The 18,956-nt window shown below is 41.0% G+C and overlaps 1 protein-coding gene and 2 long non-coding RNA genes across 3 annotated transcripts in view; 2 read left to right on the top strand and 1 right to left on the bottom strand.

Annotated features, from left to right (window-relative positions):
• Nucleotides 1–6,592, top strand: part of LOC124274320 (late secretory pathway protein AVL9 homolog) — a 38,338-nt gene extending 31,746 nt beyond the window's left edge. The window contains exons 14-15 of the mRNA XM_046709677.1: nt 5,551–5,639; nt 6,092–6,592. Of these exons, the coding sequence (XP_046565633.1) occupies nt 5,551–5,639; nt 6,092–6,213 (211 nt within the window). The 3' untranslated portion in view covers nt 6,214–6,592. The remainder of the gene's footprint in view (nt 1–5,550; nt 5,640–6,091) is intronic.
• A 4,360-nt stretch (nt 6,593–10,952) lies between these two features.
• Nucleotides 10,953–11,348, bottom strand: LOC124274333. Its single transcript, XR_006897915.1, has 2 exons — nt 11,253–11,348; nt 10,953–11,202 (listed from the first exon to the last, which is right to left on the bottom strand). It is a non-coding gene; the product is annotated as an uncharacterized LOC124274333 (long non-coding RNA).
• Nucleotides 11,349–12,241: 893 nt separating this feature from the next.
• Nucleotides 12,242–14,740, top strand: LOC124274327. The gene is made up of 2 exons (XR_006897914.1): nt 12,242–13,158; nt 13,235–14,740. It is a non-coding gene; the product is annotated as an uncharacterized LOC124274327 (long non-coding RNA).
• Nucleotides 14,741–18,956: the final 4,216 nt, after the last annotated feature.

The following is an 18,956-nucleotide window of genomic DNA, read 5'->3' on the forward strand; positions in this document are numbered from 1 at the left end:
GAAGCATCATCAACCCTGCAGCAGTCTCAACATACGTCGCAGAACTTTAACCCGGGGCTGTTTATGCAACAGTTTACAGATCAGATGATGTCCATGATGGAACGTCACTTTGCACAGGAGGAAGCTGCTACGAAGACCACTACGACGACTACAAGCCTGCGCCAAGGTTCAGCAGCCTCTCCAGCGCACCTGAATGAAGAGGAAAGCCTGCACGAAGGCCCACGCACCTGACGATCTTCACCGGCTGAAGCTAGAAGTCTGGACAACGCTACCAACGTCAGCTCAGCCTTAGACGTCCCCGAAGGAGCCTCTAAGATTCTCCACACAGCATGCAGACCCCTCCGATGACAGTCGCCCTGCGCGAAGGAATATTAGCTATGCAAGCTCTCTCGGATGAAGGCCTGCACGAACGGTTACGTTCGCGAAGATTTTTACTGTCAGAAGTATCAGCAGTTAGAAGCCTGGAGGATTCAACGAAGGCCAGCTTAGCGTTAGCAGTCCACGATGGAGCCTCCTCGCAGTTTCGGTGTCTCAGCAGGAAGGATTCTAACACAGAAGTAGATCCAGTCGTTCTCCAGGATTCTACAGACTGCGCAGATACGGATCTTCCAACTTGGACCTTCATCAACCTGCGCGCAGGCACTCACGGGGAGGATTATCATTAGAGCCAGCATGTCCCACCATTCAACGATAGCAAATTTCCCCTTCATCATATGGAGCCCTTCATGATAACATCAGGGTTTGAGATTACAAGATCATCAATGAATCCCGTAATAGATCTTCAAGATGGAAGATAAGAATAAGATAACGCAACTGGACACTACAACTAGATGTTGGCTATGTTTGATCAACGCGTGGATGAAGGAAGAGACACACACCTGAAGTAACGATGTCGGATAACATCCGATGAAACACTGAAGATGAATTTTCATCACATGGGCTTACAAGATATCAAGGGGACAGTTAACAGCATTGTCGCAGTTCCTCAGCAAGACATCGGTTACGGTCAACTTTACAGAACATCTGTATAAGATGACGACTGCAGTAAAGATTATAAAGTTGAAGAATACAGTCACAACAGACAGGGAACAGTCTGCTTAGAAGTTTTCGCGCGCTTCCACTCAGCCATCTATACACGTGTTCAGTCCTGTAACTCCGACACAAGCCGAACAGAGAGGTTACGGACAAGGCCGAGTGTTGTAAAGAAATCAACGACTGCACAAGATTCTACAAGGATCATTTACCTGCAACACCGGTGACGTCACATCTGTAATCTGATTGGTCCATGAGAGACAACGCCCTGCGCAGAACTTGGTCATAGTCACATGCCAGGAAGTCGTCTACAGTTGTAAACAACTCTTTCAACGTGGGAAAAACTCCATTTACAGTCCTGTTAGCAGGGTACAGTGTGGTTCGACTATCTTCACGGGTCATAGAGGACTTCCCCTGTCAGCAGAGTTAATATTGGTTATCTGGGGACTTGCAGTGACAAGAGTTAGACGGTTTCTGTTCGCAGACGGTCGACTATAAATAGACTTCACATCGATGGCAGTCCCATTACATCATAAATTTTGCTGATCTAGAGGCGACGTATTATGCATCATCGCTGCACATTGTTTCGGATTCTGGTGACAACATCTTCATTACATATTACCGGAAGATTGAGGCAAGCTTCAAGCCATGATTCCAGAATCGATCATCTCTCTGCTTCAATGTTGGACATGGCAAGGGCTCCTAGATCCACGTACCTACAACGTAGGACATGATTGCAGTAGATGGCTAGTAATCTCCTAATCGGAGTTGGAACCAAAACAGGATCTTCAATTTCTGGGAATATGGCTCATCACACCACAGAATCACACGGTCGTCCCAGAGGATCGTTGGGTCAAGATACAACATATGATATCTCAAGCAATGCTCTCTCCGTTGACACTACGTGCTTGGCAAAGCATGCTTGGTCTACTCACCTCAGCTCAAGACGTGACTCGCAGAGGGAGATTACAGCTGCGCCCACTACAATATTTGTGAACGCCCATCTCGACAGTTTGGATCCACTGATACTCCCGGACAGTCTGAAACCATAACTCCTATGGTGGACTCAGAAGTCGAATGTTTGCAGCGGAACCTTTTTGTCAGAGCCGGCTTGCAACACTCATCTCTACGTGGATGCATCACTACAAGGATGGGGTGCTCACCTCGAGAACGAAGTGGCAGCAGGAAAGTGGTCGAGTCAGGATCAAATTCTGCACATCAACCTGTTGGAGATGGAAGCAGTGATCAACGCTTTACAACACTGGTCCAGCGTAGTAAGGAACGCAAGGCTCACGGTCCACAGGGACAACTCCTCAGTAGTGTTCTACATCAACAAACAAGGATCAACAACGTCAACAAGTCTGCTAAAACTCAGCTTTCTCCTGTTCAGCATCGTCGACGACCTGAACATCTACATGAAGGCATGTCGCATTCCAGGAGCAAAGAATGTCATACCAGACGCCCTATCTCGTCCACTTCAACCATCCCTGACGGAATGGATGTTACACCAGAAGTGTTCCGGTTCGTCATACAGTCAGTAGGATCTCCGCTGATAGACCTGTTTGCAAGAAAGTTCAACAAACAACTACCAACATTCGTCTCACCGATTCCGGATCCTCAGACATGGGCAACAGAAGCTTTAAGCATCTCATGGGAAGGACAAAATGCTTACACGTTTCCACCTCCAGCACTATTACCACAAGTATTAAGAAAATCAACCAGACGACAACGTTGCAACTGATTTGGTCGCGCCCTATTGGCCAGCGAGGGTATGGTTTCCCATCCTCATACAAGAACTCGGAAGTCCAACCCTGAAACTACCAGAGTGGTCGAACCTGCTCGTCCATCCACACACCAAGCAAGCTCACGGGAATCCGGCATTGTTCCAGCTACACGCGTGGAGCGTATGAAAGCTTGCCTAAAGACTAGAGGGTACTCCGCCAGAGCAGCGAAAGCAGTAACACTAGCTCTACGCAGATCAACTCGCAACTTGTACGACGACAAGTGGCAGAGATTTGAACAGTATGCAATGAGGAAAGGCTTTACGGCAGTGAAAGGAACCCATCCTCAAGTGGCGGAATACTTGTGTCATTTGCGACAGACAAGACACTTAAAAGGTCTCTCAACGTACCTGCCTGCTCTCAGCACAGTTATCACCATGAAGACGGGTGTCGAGTTGACCAAAGTACCAGAGATACTGGCACTATTACGCTCGTTCGAGTTGGAAGACCAACAATAGAAATTCAAGGCTCCTGCCTGGGATCTCAACATAGATCTACAACATCTCACTAGTGATGCCTACGAGCCTCTGGAACGGACATCCTTTGCACTACTGACACAGAAAACGCTGTTTCTGATCACCCTAGCAACAGCAGCACTGATGTCAGAAATGCATGCTCTGGATGAACGAACACGATTTGAAGCAAGACATTGTGACATCGTACATCTTCGACTGAGATGGGGTTTTATTGCCAAGAACCAGCCTGACAGACAGTTCCACATCCCAGCACTTTCTACCGTCCTTAGGCCACAGGATACACAGGATTTATTCTTATGCCCTGTCAGAGCATTGAAAGTCTACCTACAAAGGACAAAACAAGGAGACAAAAATTCAAGCCTATTCATCCCCTTATACCACTAGGGTATGTTATGTCCATTGTTCTGGCAGGTTGATTTTCTGTGTATCAACCTTCTATCTGCGCGTGCAGAGGTTGATATGTGGATAACAACCTTGGCAGTGCAGGAAAGCGCCGCGTGCAACAAGCAATGTCACGAGTCCATTCGAGCCGCTTCGTGGTATAAGTAGGTTAGCACCCCTCTGCGGGTGATATGGATTCAACGAAATCCATATCACCCTTGAGGAGGGTGCTAACGATGATACTTATCCACTGAGACGCCCGAAAAGTCTCTAGGACAACTATATCAGTCTGGATGAGAGCCGTCATACTAAGGGCCTACAAAGCAGCAGGACTTGAGCCTCCACGAGCCTCCAATCCCCACGAAGTCAGAGCCTTGGTGTCTACACTTGCTCTGCGTGGAAACTGCTCAATTGCAACAATAATAGAGGGCTGATTTTGGAAATCGGACACAGTGTTTGCCAACCACTACCTCGGAGACATTGCCACCGAAGACGTCTCAGGCATTCACCAGTTTGGGCCACTTGTTGTAGCAGAACAACTAACAGCTCCACAAAGGCGCTGAGAAAAATCTCACCCTTTATCACGTGACTTGTGAAAACCAACGCTCTGGAGAGCAAATGGTTAAAGGAAAGACTAGCATGAGTTATAGACCCTGTACTTGTATAGGACTTACTCGTACATAAAGAAGGGTCACATCTCCACTTGATGCACGCATCAAGAGATGGAGTTGCAATAGATAACTAATGGAACATTAGTATATCTAAAATCCACACGAAAATGTCAGAAGTTTGGAAGAAATCTGACAAGTTGTAGTTCCCCCCGACTCATCAGATGGAAGTTGGAAGAACAGAATCATCAGCAGTGCTGTCATAAGTTCCCATGGGGGGTAATACAGGACGTAAATCAACAGCCAGAGAATCCAGATGTTGCCTGACCCACTATCGATTCCGACAGATTCTGCAAGCATTTAGCATGAGTCAGGATAAGGAAAAATATGTAATTTTCTGACTAAAATTGATATTTTATACTTATCCTGACTCATGAGTTCAGCCCTCCCAACCTCCCCTCTTAGGGCACTCTGGATTTCCCTGTAAATCCGGGTATCGGGCGTGCAAACGGAGAGAGTGACAAACATAGTTGGTCATGTGACCAAAAAGGGCGCCAAAGGAGGCAAGGGAAACTACTTGTGGGTGAGTGAGGATTTTACGTCCGCTTTTTAGAAGGGAACTTCAAGGGATTTCAAGTGTTCCACTATCATTCACAAAAAGAAGAAGGAGACAAGCATTTAGCATGAGTCAGGATAAGTATAAAATATAAATTTTAGTCAGAAAATTGCATTATTCTTGATTAGTTACAAAGTATTTTGCAGTTTCACTTGTACACAAAACTCATCTGCTTCAACGTAAGCATCTTGACATCTTGCTTCATGTTAAATATGGAAGTCGAAAGGGAAATGAAACATGTTCTTGCAGACCTGTATTAATTTTGAACCCTGTTTACGGCTGTGTAATACTTCTGGGGTACAACTACTTTCACTCATTCTTGCAACTAATTCATCCATGTTTGTGGGTGGTTGGGTAGCCTAGTGGTTAAAGCGTTCGCATGTCACGCCGAAGACTCGGGTTCGATTCCCCACATGCGTACAATGTGTGAAGCCCATTTCTGGTGTCCCCCCACCATGATATTGCTGGAATATTGCTAAAAGCAGTGTAAATCCCAACTCACTCACTCACTCCTCCATGTTTCTCGGGTTGTCAGTTCTCGCTGTGGATATGTTGGACCTTAAAACTCGGGGCCTTCCTTCCACATCAAAATTACACTCCACGTTGTATATGAAAAGCTGTTCAGTCAGCCTGAAACTTCAATCACTCTATTGCAGCAACTTGCAGAACACAGAGCGTGGTAAGAAGATTAACGCAGCAGTAGTCCAGACCGGGAAGTACATGGTGCAGACAGGCAAGGCTGTAGGTAGGTCCACCACATACAGATGTCCTTCCACTGTAGATTCCACACCCTTAGGATACCCTTGAAGATCGGATTTAGAATTGGTGTTCAGTAATCCATACAGATGTGACTAACGGGATCTGGTGGTCAGGCTTGCTGACTTGGTTGACACATGCACACACTCTTTCCCTAAATTGTTTTGGTTTGGTTCAGAACATTTTAATATTCAAATATTGATGACCAAACAAATTATACTTGACTCATGGTTTGGGCGAAAGTTATTATTTCTGTTTCCAAAGTTACAGCAACTGAATGGTTTCAATGAGAATGATATGATTGTGCATTTTGCCACTAGTTTGGATGCCCAAATAAAAGTAGTTTGCTGCTACATTCATACTAAAATTGTACAGAGTTGAAATGTTTATTAAACAGGTCACCCACTTACATGTCATTCATAGCTGATTTTTTTCCACCAGGGGGTGCTATAAGCAATGCACGATCAGCCCTGTCATCATGGTTTAGTGGTTTCTCCTCGGAGAAGTCCCAGATGTCGCCATCAGAGTCAGCGGAAACCGTGTCCGAGCCGGAGTCCAGCTAACACTACCCCACCTCTCTCCAAACATGGGATTTTGTTCTTGTTTATGCATATTAACTTGTACTGAGGTCTGCTCACGGGGTTGTTTACATGGGCAAGAGGTATTGTTGATGTTGACTTCTTTCACGAGATTTGTTCAAATGTCGTTGCTGTATGCCACTTGGAATTATTACAAGTTGCAGTGTTGTGACATATGGTTTGGTACAGCATGGGAAGATCAAAGATGCAGTAAAGCCTCTATTCCATAGTTCTTTTAACGTATAGAAATTGATGAATGTCGAACTCTGCAAATTCTGACACATTCTTCTCAGAGAAAATTTCCAGTGGCCCGTTCCACAAAGCGATCGTAGCGCTAAGGTGATCGTAACTCCCATACTTTAACACAGAGTTACGGCTGTCATAGCACTAAGGTGATCGTAACTCCCATACTTTAACACAGAGTTACCGCTGTCATAGCTCTAAGGTGATCGTAACTCCCATACTTTAACATAGAGTTACGGCTGTCATAGCGCTAAGGTGATCGTAACTCCCATACTTTAACATAGAGTTACGGCTGTCATAGCGCTAAGGTGATCGTAACTCCCATACTTTAACAAAGAGTTACGGCTGTCATAGCGCTAAGGTGATCGTAACTCCCATACTTTAACACAGAGTTACGGCTGTCATAGCTCTAAGGTGATCGTAACTCCCATACTTTAACACAGAGTTACGGCTGTCATAGCACTAAGGTGATCGTAACTCCCATACTTTAACATAGAGTTACGGCTGTCATAACACTACAATAGCTTTGTGGAACAGGGCCCAGCCGTACACATTTTCATGTTAACAAATCTTTGGTGCATACCAATGTTACTTAAAAGTCAAGCTGATGCTCCCACTATTAAAAGTCCAGGAAGTGATGAGTCTTGATTAACAGGCCCCAGGCCTCTATTCCTCAAAGCGATCTTAGCGCTATGACTCCGTGAGCCTGTGTTAAAGTGTCAGAGTGACAATCACCTTAGCGCTAAGATTGTTTTGTGGAACAAAGACTCACAACAATCAGTATAAGCAGTGCTGGCTGGTCATGAAGTCGGACTCACATTGAGCACTGTGGAAATACAGCACTTTTTTTTATTCACGTATGAAACCAAGCCAAAGAAGGCTATCAGAGCAGATTGTGTCATATTTTTTGCTTTGAGTTAAAATGTTCCTCACTCAAAAGGGACAATGGTAAATGTGTGAAGCCTATTTCTGATATCCTCTGCCATGATATTGTAAAACACTGTGTGAATCTGCACCCACTGACTCCATGCTGTGATATTGCCAAGGCACAAACCTCACTTTACACCTTGTTTAATTAAGGTCTTAGTTTCATGCAACCAGGGCCCTGGGCCTTCTTTCACAAAGCACTAAGGTGATCGTAAGTCACTAAGGTAACCTTAGTACAGTGTTATAGAATGGGAGTTAAGGTTAACCTTAATATAGGTTGCTTCGTGAAAGCAGCCCTTGGACCTTGTCCGCTGGAATATATCTGCTAGTTCTTGTCATACAAGATCTCAACCGTATACAGATACAAGATCTCACACTCTCCATAATAACGATTGTGGCACTGGGGATGTGCTCAATAATTCTGTAATTTGTTACTCCTGATTCGATTGACTGGTGTACCAGCTAACCATTTTGTTATACTCCTTGACAAGTGTAGTGTTGGAATACAGTCACAGAGACAACTCAGTACATTTATATCAAACTCAGAATGGGACCTAAGTTATTGTAGAAACCATTCTTCATGCCAGACAACACTGATCAAGGATTTTAAGCTAGGATCTGCCCTGACTATAATTCTTGTTATAGTTGCACCAAACACCTGGTTTCATCCGAATGGTAAACCTGCTGGACTTCAGGTTTTGTCTTTCATGAATCACTGTTGAAAATGGCATTAAACTCACTGTCCCTCAGCTGAATCTACTTGGGGAAGTTTACGCCATTTTTTGTTTACTCTGGCGAGGGTTAGGGTTAGGGTCAAGAAGTCAGGGACCCGTAAAGTGCAGGTGTCCCTCTACTTGTTATCCAGCTACTAAAGCAGATAACATTAAAGCCTACTCTCCCTCACTCAGACGATTGCGTAGATATTCCTAGTGAGAGACAACCAAATGTATTGGGTGGTCAGGCTTGCTGACTTGCTTCATGACATTTCTTCCTACACAGAGCATGTGGATCTTTGCTCACGATAACAGTTACTAGATCCTCTGGTCCAGAGAAACATTTATGGCGGCCTTCATATAGCTGAATATTGCAGTGTAGCAACGAACACACTCAGACGATGTGAGAGAAGGCAGTCAGTTAATCTGTAGGAAGATGAGGTAGTGACGATGTATGTCCTGCTGTTGTGGGCTCCTGAACCACCATGTGCCTGTCCCCTGTCACTACGCTACAGTGCACATACAGCAACATCCACTCGCTTGCATTCCATGACTCTACCGGCATTTAAAGGGACATCTTCTTTTATGGAACCAAAGACTTTATGCTAATTCTAAAGGCCACAACTGAAGTGCCAAGTCCCCACATTTCCTGTGGAGGGGATTTTGGTACACCCTGTTATTCCCGCCCTGGCCAAACAAATGTTTGTGTCACAGATTTCTTCAGTATTACTGCTGTTGTTGAAGAGAAATTATTATAATCTTGTCCATCTCCTCAATGAATTCCAAGAAGATGAAATTAAAAGGTAAAAAACAATAAAATATTTATATAAGTTTGATAAACATTGTATATTGTGAATCTTTTATCTTGGCACCCATGCCATATCATGACACACACCTATACTCATGGAAACAAATAAGGGGACACATGAAAGTGTAAGTGTTTGTTTATTCTTTCCAGGTTTCTTCACAAGGTATGTATTGCTCTGTGAGTGAAAATCTGAAGTAAATAAAGCAACACTTGTACTTTCATGTGTTTCCTTATTCATTTCGATGAGTATATTAACATCGAAAGTTAGTATAAAATTTAGAGATTTCCAGCCCAGTAAGATGCACATCAAGCACTCCTCCTCACTTCATTATGTTTTGTGATCTGCCTGTGATTACTTACCATTTTCTATACCAGGTGTTTTGTAAATAGGATTTAATCGGCTTGCTAAAGAATGGGGAGGTTGTCTGTGCTTGGCGCACTTACCAACTCTTTACTGTACTTCACACGTAGGTTCACCCCACACTGACAAGACTCTCGTCAATGAGGAAACTATGTGTTTGTGTCCATGTATTGGATAAGATTGTGCAATAACTTGTGTTTCCTCAACTTATGTGTCCAATGATGTCATGTGGTGTGTGCCATTCCCTTCGTTACCTTCAATCATTATGTTGAATCCAAGTGTTGTTTAATATTTGACCTAATTTAGCACAATCATGGTTTTCATTGCAGATTGTGGTTGATTGTTTCTGATCTTTGTCAGTGTAATTCTACTTGTGATTGAGATGTGATGACAGATTGAGAAGTGATGACAGATTGAGAACAGCATTAGAGACAGTGTAGTGACCCAACCTGCATTCTAGGTCACGGTTTTACGCGATGCAGAAATGTGTGTCCAGGGCCTAGATTTTCGAAGCTCTCTTAGCTCTAAGGTAGTCCTAAGTGCCATACATTGACATTAACTTACGACTATCTTAGCGCTAGGAGAGCTTCGAAAATCTAGGTCCATTTAGCACAAATGTGGAGAATGGACGCAGAAACCCCCAAATACTGCACTGTAAGAGATCCACAAAAATACTTACCTTGCATCAGTAGTGATCTGTGTCTGTGTCACTCATCCATCATGATCACTGTCCACATGACCACTAAGTCATTCCAGACGCTGAAGAGATTATCTGAACGTACTCTACACCATATCAGTACTTCACAGGACACTCACATTACCAGCAAGCACCTGTAACATTTATTGATAGAGGTCCACTGGATCCCCACTTTTCAACGTCAAGGTAAAACCCTACTACGTTAATTTGATATTTCAGAGGTTGTATCCGTGGAGAGAGTAATACGCTTGATACAGATACTAAAAACACTCAAACACTCAACTGAGAAATAAGAAGTCAAAATCTAAAAGTCAGCTGTGTCCAACAAGTTTTCTGTGGATGGTCTGAAGCTTTATGAGGACATATGAGTGTAATTGCATCGTCATATGAACAGTCCATCTCTGTACTCAGACAAAATACAGCATAATATATAATACCTACATATCTACTTAGTGGACTCGCACCAAGGACCCATGAAGATACAGCTTAGAACTCATCTTTAGTAACCCATGGTTGTCGTAAGAGGGTGGTCAGGATCGCTGACTTTGTTGAAGCATGTCATTGTATCCCAATTGTGTAGATCAATATGCATGATGTTGATGACTGGATTATCTGGTCCAGACTTGATTATTTGCAGACCGACGCCATATAGCTGGAATATTGCTGAGTGTGTCATAAAACTAAACTTACTCACTCACACACCAAGGTGAGCGTCTTCCTGTTTGTAACTTGACTGTGTTAGGGATTCAAGCTAATCATGTCCTTTGTCAGCCTCTTACTAAGGTGATGAATGTCTGCATGTTGCATCGTTCCTCCCAGGTAAGGCTGGCACTCTTATGTGTAACTTAAATAATGTTCAAGACAGTGTCAAACCCAAATAAATTAGACCTCATGGGAGAGCATGACTGGTCTAGTTGTCTTCCTTAATCACCTCTCACACTGAGTTAACATCTTTATACCAAAACCCAGCTCAGCATCACCTCTCACACTGTGTTAACATCTTTACACCAAAACCCAGCTCAGCATCACCACTCACACTGAGTTAACATCTTTACACCGAAACCCAGCTCAGCATCACCTCTCACACTGAGTTAACATCTTTACACCAAAACCCAGCTCAGCATCACCTCTCACACTGAGTTAACATCTTTACACCGAAACCCAGCTCAGCATCACCTCTCACACTGAGTTAACATCTTTACACCTAAACCCAGCTCAGCATCACCTCTCACACTGAGTTAACATCCTTTACTCCAAAACCCAGCTCAGCATCACCACTCACACCAACCGTGTTGCAGGTGCAACTCTCGTACCAACCCCAAACTACTGTCCACTCACACCATCCCAATTAACCACTAGGGAATAAGAGTGAGATTAGAGATGACCCAATGGATTGGGTGGTGAGACTTGTGACCTGATCGATTGTATGTCATGATGTCACAGTTGTGTAGATGGATACTCATGATGTCAATCACTGGATTGTCTGGTCCGGACTTGTTTCATTCAGACTAAAGTCCTACGCCTCGGACATTACTCAGTATGACATTAATAAACAAGCAGACCATCCCAAAATACAAGATGAAGATCAGGTCAAGAAATGAAAGTTGCGTGTATATGAAGATAGGATACACTTAACCTTGACTGTATCCTGAATGGCCTTGACCTTCTTCAGTGCGATCCCGTTGAAAGGGTAGTTGTCATTACTCTTTAGCTATATGAATCACATTAATACTACAATAAAACCAGACAGGTGGTTACCACTGGAGGAGATATTGTTTGTGGTCTTGTATTTATGTACGATATATTTGTTTAAAGTGTATTTAGTCATAATTACAACATTCCTGCTATAGAAGGATATGTGCTTTAATGCATTTCATGTACTTATGGTTTTGTACTTTTCATCAGTATGTATATTTGTTGTATTTGATGTGTGTACATTCTCACTGAAATGACTCAGATATTCCTGTACTCTGATATCAGACCTCTCTGCATGAAAATCTGTGGACACCACCACAGACTGCTGTATCACCAGAACCTGAATCTTCCATGGATTCTTCGGACAGGCAGGTGTTAACTTTTTTTCAAAATTTGGCTTCATTTCTTTAAAGTCCATTAGAAATTTTGTTCTGTGATGAAATCTGTTTACCATAAAAACTTCAAAGCACAAATGGCTATATATGACTGTTGAGTTTAGTTTTAAAAAATATTCCAGCAATATCAATGGCGAGGGGACACCAGAAATGGGCGTTGTGCCCATGATGCTAAAGCTTTTAACAAATGATACCCCACGCCCTGCTATATATGAAATATCTATAACAAATAATACTTGGAGGAATATATTTTCATTCTGATTTTTTCAATCATTTTCTTTCTCAAACTGAGAATTTTGAAAGCTCAACACTGGTTGTTTAGAAACTTCACCTGTGTCTGTGTGGGTGTTCTCAGATCTTCTCATAGAGTGAGGTTTTGTGTGATGTGATTTTATTGAGACTGATTGTGACATTACCTAAACCTTATATTGCTGCCTTATATGCAGTAGTTTCATATTTTTGGTGTGTTCTGAGTTGTATGTAAAACAAGATTTAATACTGATTTTTTGTGGGGAGTTAAGGATAGTTAGGGAGAAAAACAATTACTGGTACTAGTTGGTTTGTTCAGTGATATTTTTGGTTATGAAGTAAGTTGTTTGAGTTGTTTAGCAGGAAAAAGTGAATGCTAATTTTTACGGTCTTCAGAGTAACATGAAGACTCGGCACCAATGGGCATCGATCATTCTGCTAGAGAAAGTTGACATGATGGCCGCAAGCTTGATTAAATAAACAATTATACATTGATAAATGTGTTATTAATTCATACTTTACTTCTAACAAAAAAAATATTTAAAAAAAAGAATACCTACGTACCTACCCTAAATTTTAAAGAGGTGTAATCGGAACATCTTTTTTATTTGGCCTGAGATTCAAAAGAGTGCATTTGCTCAATTATTGTCTTTTGAAGTTAAATCATTTTAGTTTTCTAATCCAATATAGTTCTAATCTGAAATAGTGAGGACTGAAAAATAATAAAATCTAACCACACCTATTTATATTTCTTTTGGTGTACATCAGCCAAATTCATATGGTCAGTAAAATCTGGAAAAGAGAAAAATGTAACGGTATTGCTACATGATGCTGTAACATATGTTATATTTGGGATTAAACCTTCTCAGGAAATTATGGCATTATGGAATTTCTTCATGGGTAACTATGGCTCAGTAGATTGTGCTTTAGACGACACGTGATTTGATACTCAACAGATTGTAAACCAGGTCCAGAGCTCTGGCCTGATGATACCTTAGTCAGCTATTATAATAAATACTTCGGGTAACCATGGTAACACAAAATGTACAATTGTGGAAGATTGGATGTACAGATCACTTAGGATGTTGTCCAGAACAACAGTGATAGTGAAATGGGTTGGAATGGGCTGTTGTTTAGACAGAGAGGAAGAGATTAACCTTCATAATGTAAAATAGGATTTGATGATAGGATGCAAGTTAACAACACAGTATAAGCTCAGGCAGGTAACCTTGCTTGATTGTTCAAACCCAGCTTCTGACTGAGAGATTCAGGAAATATTAAAAATTTATATGCAGCATTACCAAGGACTTGGAGTGAAATAATGAGACAGGATTTTTCCACTGTCACACATTTCCATTCCCCCATGTCTGGTTGTAGAGAAAACAGTACACTAACATCTACTCTCCGAAATGAACATATTTTACAGAAAAAACTGTTCATAGAAAATAATCAAAGTATTATGTACAGGAGCAAAAAAAAAACTTTCTTCATTTCAAAGATCTAGACTTGCATGGGCTTTCTTGGATATATTTGTGTCAGGGTCTGTATGACAGACATGTTTGTTCAAAGACTGGTAGTAGGCGATCTTGTAACACGCCGTTAAGAGTTACTTCCCTTGTATGTCAATTCACTTTTTGATTCCTACTTGAAATAGAAGAAGTAAAATGACTTAAGTACATCTTAGATGCATTCACTAATTTAATTAGTAAATTTTAATCAGCAGATATATAAACATAATGTTTAGGAATTTATATTATTTAAGAGCCTTGATCAAATACTGCACTGGAAAGGTTGGTAATACATAGTGGTGTGTACTATGACTTACCAGATAGACTGTGGAAGAGTGACATTTTTAGTACTGTGGATACCAAGTTCTATCACATGCAGATCTCTAAAATAGATCCAGTATTTTCTTAAAAATGATTTCAGTGTGTTATTTTTTCCACATTAATGTTGGTAACATATTTCGTATCACAGTCCATAGTGACATTTTCCATGTATTTAAGACGTCATTCTTGTAGGGTAGTTATGAATATTTTCTATGAAATGGTCTCCCATCTTAAGTGAAATTAAATGTTATCTCCCTTGTATGGTGGTCGTCATGGTGATGTGCATTAATGTTCTAATATATATTTACAAACCTACATTCTGGTTAGTCGTGTGGTCGAATGAGTAATGCTGACCTGTTTATAATGAAGAATAAGTGAAATTATGACCATACATTAATGAATTTGTGGGAGTAATTTTGGAATGGTGTTTGTGGTTCTGCCTTTGGCACTGTTAGATTTTCATCAGATTTCAATTTATTGATGTGTTATCATGTTATAATTGTTGAAGTTTAATGTGATATATTAATATATTTCCCAAACTTGTCAATATTTCCTGTATGTCCTGTGATACACTAAATAAAACATTTTAATGCCTTGTGCATTTTTTTTTTTTATATTGAAGGTGTCAAGAATGTTTGTTTGTTATTTAACACTGCTTTGTGCAACTTTCCAGCTTTATGATCAAGTCCGGCCCAACATCATTCTGTGCAATTCAGATACAATGACATGTATCAACCAGGTTATAACCTGGGTCCCTATCCACATAACATTCATAGCACTACAACATTACCATGCCTATGATAAACTACTGAGTTACGACAGGTCATAGCGCTACAACATTACTACGCCTATGGTAAACTATTGAGTTACAACAGGTCATAGCCATTACTACCACAACATTACAACAGGTCATAGCCTTATGGTAAACTATTGAGTTACAACAGGTCATAGCGCTACAACATTACTACGCCTATGGTAAACTATTGAGTTACAACAGGTCATAGCGCTACAACATTACTACGCCTATGGTAAACTATTGAGTTACAACAGGTCATAGCGCTACAACATTACCACGCCTATGGTAAACTATTGAGTTACAACAGGTCATAGCGCTACAACATTACCACTTTATGGTAAACTATTGAGTTGAGGTTACAACATTACCACTCATAGCTATTGAGTTACAACAGGTCATTACCATTACCACACCTATGGTAAACTATTGAGTTACAACAGGTCATAGCTGTTACCACGCTACATGGTAAACTATTGAGTTACAACAGGTCACAGCGCTACAACATTACCATGATAAACTATTGAGTTACAACAGGTCATAGCGCCACAAATGCTATTACTATTGGGCCTAGGTGATAGCGCTTACAAATGCTTTCTGGGGGCGTAGCCTAGTGGTTAAAGCGTTGGCTTGTCATGCCGAAGACCCGGGTTCGAATCCCCACATAGGTACAATGTGTGAAGCCCATTTCAGGTGTCCCCCGCCGTGATGTTGCTGAAATATTGCTAAAAGCAGCGTAAAACTAAACTCAGTCTGTGAGACAAATGCTTTACAGATCAGGACCCAGGACCCAGGGCCTCTTGGGGCAGTGGCGTAGCCTAATGGTTCAAGCGTCCGCTCATCACGCTGAAGACCAAGGTTTGATTCCCCACTTGTGTACAAGTGTGAAGCCCATTTCTGGTGTCCCATGCCATGATATTGCTGTAATATTGCTAAAAGCAGCAGAAAACCTCACTCACTAGAGGCCTCTTTGGACAAGCAAAGCATGGGTTGCTGAGGACCAATTCTTCACAGCTCTTCTATACCAAAGGAGCAACAAGACTTGATCTGGTTGTCAGGCTAGCTGCTTGTCAATCATCATTGTATTACACTGTCACTGGACAGTGTGTTGATTATCAAACTGTGGTTTGTCTGGTCCAGACCCGAAGGTTTTACCTGACATCATTGGAAGTTCATCACAAGAATCAGAGATCTGGCACAAACGATGGTAGTTTTGATTTGCATATTTGTAATGTGGCAAAACCACACCCTGAATCATACTCAACATGTATTGCTGATTCAGTAGAGTGAGTGAGTTAGTTTTGTGCCACTTTTAGCAACATTCCAGCAATATCACGACAAGGAACACCAGAAATGGGCTTCACACATTGTACCCAAGTGGGGAATCAAACCCGGGGTCTTTGGAGTGACAAGCAAACGTTTTAACCACTATGCTACCCCATCACCCCTGACTGAGTAAGTAGAGGGCAGTGACATGCTGGCTACTCTAATTAGACTGGGAGACAACACTTATATGGACATTTCTAGGCTTTTTGGAAACTTTCACTGTAGTCGTTTCCCAGAGAGAGAAAAATCAAGAAACTGTTTTTCAACTTGATGATCGACAAATAACTGCTAAAAGTAACCTTAAAAAGCATCTTATCCCTCAACTGATGGAAACAACAAAAACAGCATGTGATAATTATACGTTTATTTCATACAAAATTTTCTTTCAAGGTGAACCCATACATCATTTGGCCCTACTTGTTGTTAGATGTTCTGTTCAGGACAGCCTTGGGAGACTTGGAAGAGTAACTTCTTTGAGTGGCATTGAGAAGTTGGGATGATGAACAAAGGGGATAGTTCAGTGGACATACATCCTCTTTATTACCATATATGTGATGTTTCAGTGTAGACGCTAATACCATTATCAAGCAAGTGATGAACAGCACTGTAGGTAAAGCATTTATACACGTAGGTAATAAGAAAATAAAATTACGTTATCTGTGACTGGTTGTCTTTGTGTCAGTGATTCTTGACTGAACTACTTCATATCACTTGATTCAAATAAAACATGTAAAAAAACAGTGATTAAATAATTCTATCAGCAAACACCATGATGTGACTTGACCATTATTGACCATCCTATACTGATCAAAATATGTTAGGGATCATGGAAATATTTTGGGTTACTTTTTTTAAATTGCATGTGTTCACTGCAAAAACAACATTCCTACATATATTTGTTTTCAGTATAAAACATACATATGATATGGGATAAACAAGTGATCAGAAATGTTAATAAGCATTTGTGGCCCAGAGACCTGATTTCTGCCAATAGACGTTTTAAAAAAAGAAATTCTTGCAACACATACTTCATACAACTGCACGTCTTCAAACATAAATACCACAAAAACATAAATATCATGAAAACAAATGGTTAAACGTATCCATAACACTCAGTCTGTTTCAAAATCTTGGTCCATAAAAGCTAAACATGGTGTGAAACCGACATGGTGTGAAACCAACATGGTGTGAAACCGACATAATGGAACCATGTTTCCATGACAACTAAATCCCTGGTATCAGTACGCAGGGAACAAGGAACGTTTGTGAATGTTAATCAATTCATAATGTGATACTAAATTATACCATGTGAATTGTTTTTCAATGAACAAACATCTTCAGGACTTTTCATTGCATATTGATATTTTTCTTGATTATTGATTGTGTGAAGGGAGGTAACTGCCTATAACTCTCCAGTTTCCATCCTTGCCAAACTAGGCACAACCACTGGTTATTACTAGTTACAACCCTTCTATGTCTCCCTATTGACCAATCAGATTCCAGCTCCTAAATTATGGGATTCTACATTTTATACAAACAAAGGCAGCACTGTATCAAAATGAATGAATCAATATTCAAGATCAATAATCTAAAAAACACATCTTATCTCCTACAGTGTAACTCTATCCAACATAAAACTCAGAAATTCTGGTCTATTTCACCAAGGGTGGACTTTCATGGTCAGTCAACTCCCCTGACTCAGGGAAACTCATCCAAAACAGCAGTCAGTAGATTTCATGGACATTTTCATCCAATCACATTGCAGTGCCCACACCTATTCACAAACTTTCACAATAAAAGGTTAAGACATGTAGCTGTGTTACCAGTATACTGAAAGTATGGAACATAGCTTTAGCTTTTCACATTAACAAAACAGAAGCAAATGTAAAATCTCTCGACACAAATGAATCCCAAGAAATTCAACAAAGATCACAAACAAAGCGACAATGGACTGCTCAGGGCACAGACAATTCTTGCTGAACAATCTAATTTTTGCTTCATGATGACTGCCAGGATCATTACAATTATGATATTGTTTTCCCTGTTTGAGGAAGTGCCAAGTAACTGAAAATGATGTCATCAACTGTTATGAAGTCACACATGATTTCATGTGATATTGTTGCAACAATAGAGTTACTTTACTCATGTCTCCACTAAAAATAAGAAAACCCTTACTATAGATACATTGTTTTGTTTTTTTTCAGCAAAAAACAACAACTAAGGATTACATTCAGAATAACCTATATCAATCAGGAAATAGGGCGAAAGAGTTGAAACTACTTGTTACGTTCTTCTACCGTCACAGGGATACTGTCTGTTGTGCAGCATTAACTGCTGTAAAATGTAGTACTCAACAGTGTCACCATAGAGACAAACACAGTTTATTTTACAGCTGTCTTAAAACAAAAATATACACAGCCAAGTTTACTGAGACTTAAATCTCTAGAGCTTTTGCTTTTTGAAACAAATTACATCACAGCCAGATACTCCTTACATCCTTTCACTTGTGAAGACTTCTATCTACACCGGTGTCTTCACTCAGTTCCATGATGTCATCGTATCCCAATTATGTAGATTGATGCTCATGCTGTTGATCACTGGATTATTTACAGACCGCTGCCATATGGCTGGAATATTGCTGAGTGCGGTATAAAACTATACTCACTCACACCATGATGTCACTTCAGATTCA

Source organism: Haliotis rubra, unplaced genomic scaffold (genome assembly GCF_003918875.1).
Source record: "Haliotis rubra isolate DU_JTF1 unplaced genomic scaffold, ASM391887v1 Scf104, whole genome shotgun sequence".
Taxonomy (NCBI): Eukaryota; Metazoa; Mollusca; class Gastropoda; order Lepetellida; family Haliotidae; genus Haliotis; species Haliotis rubra.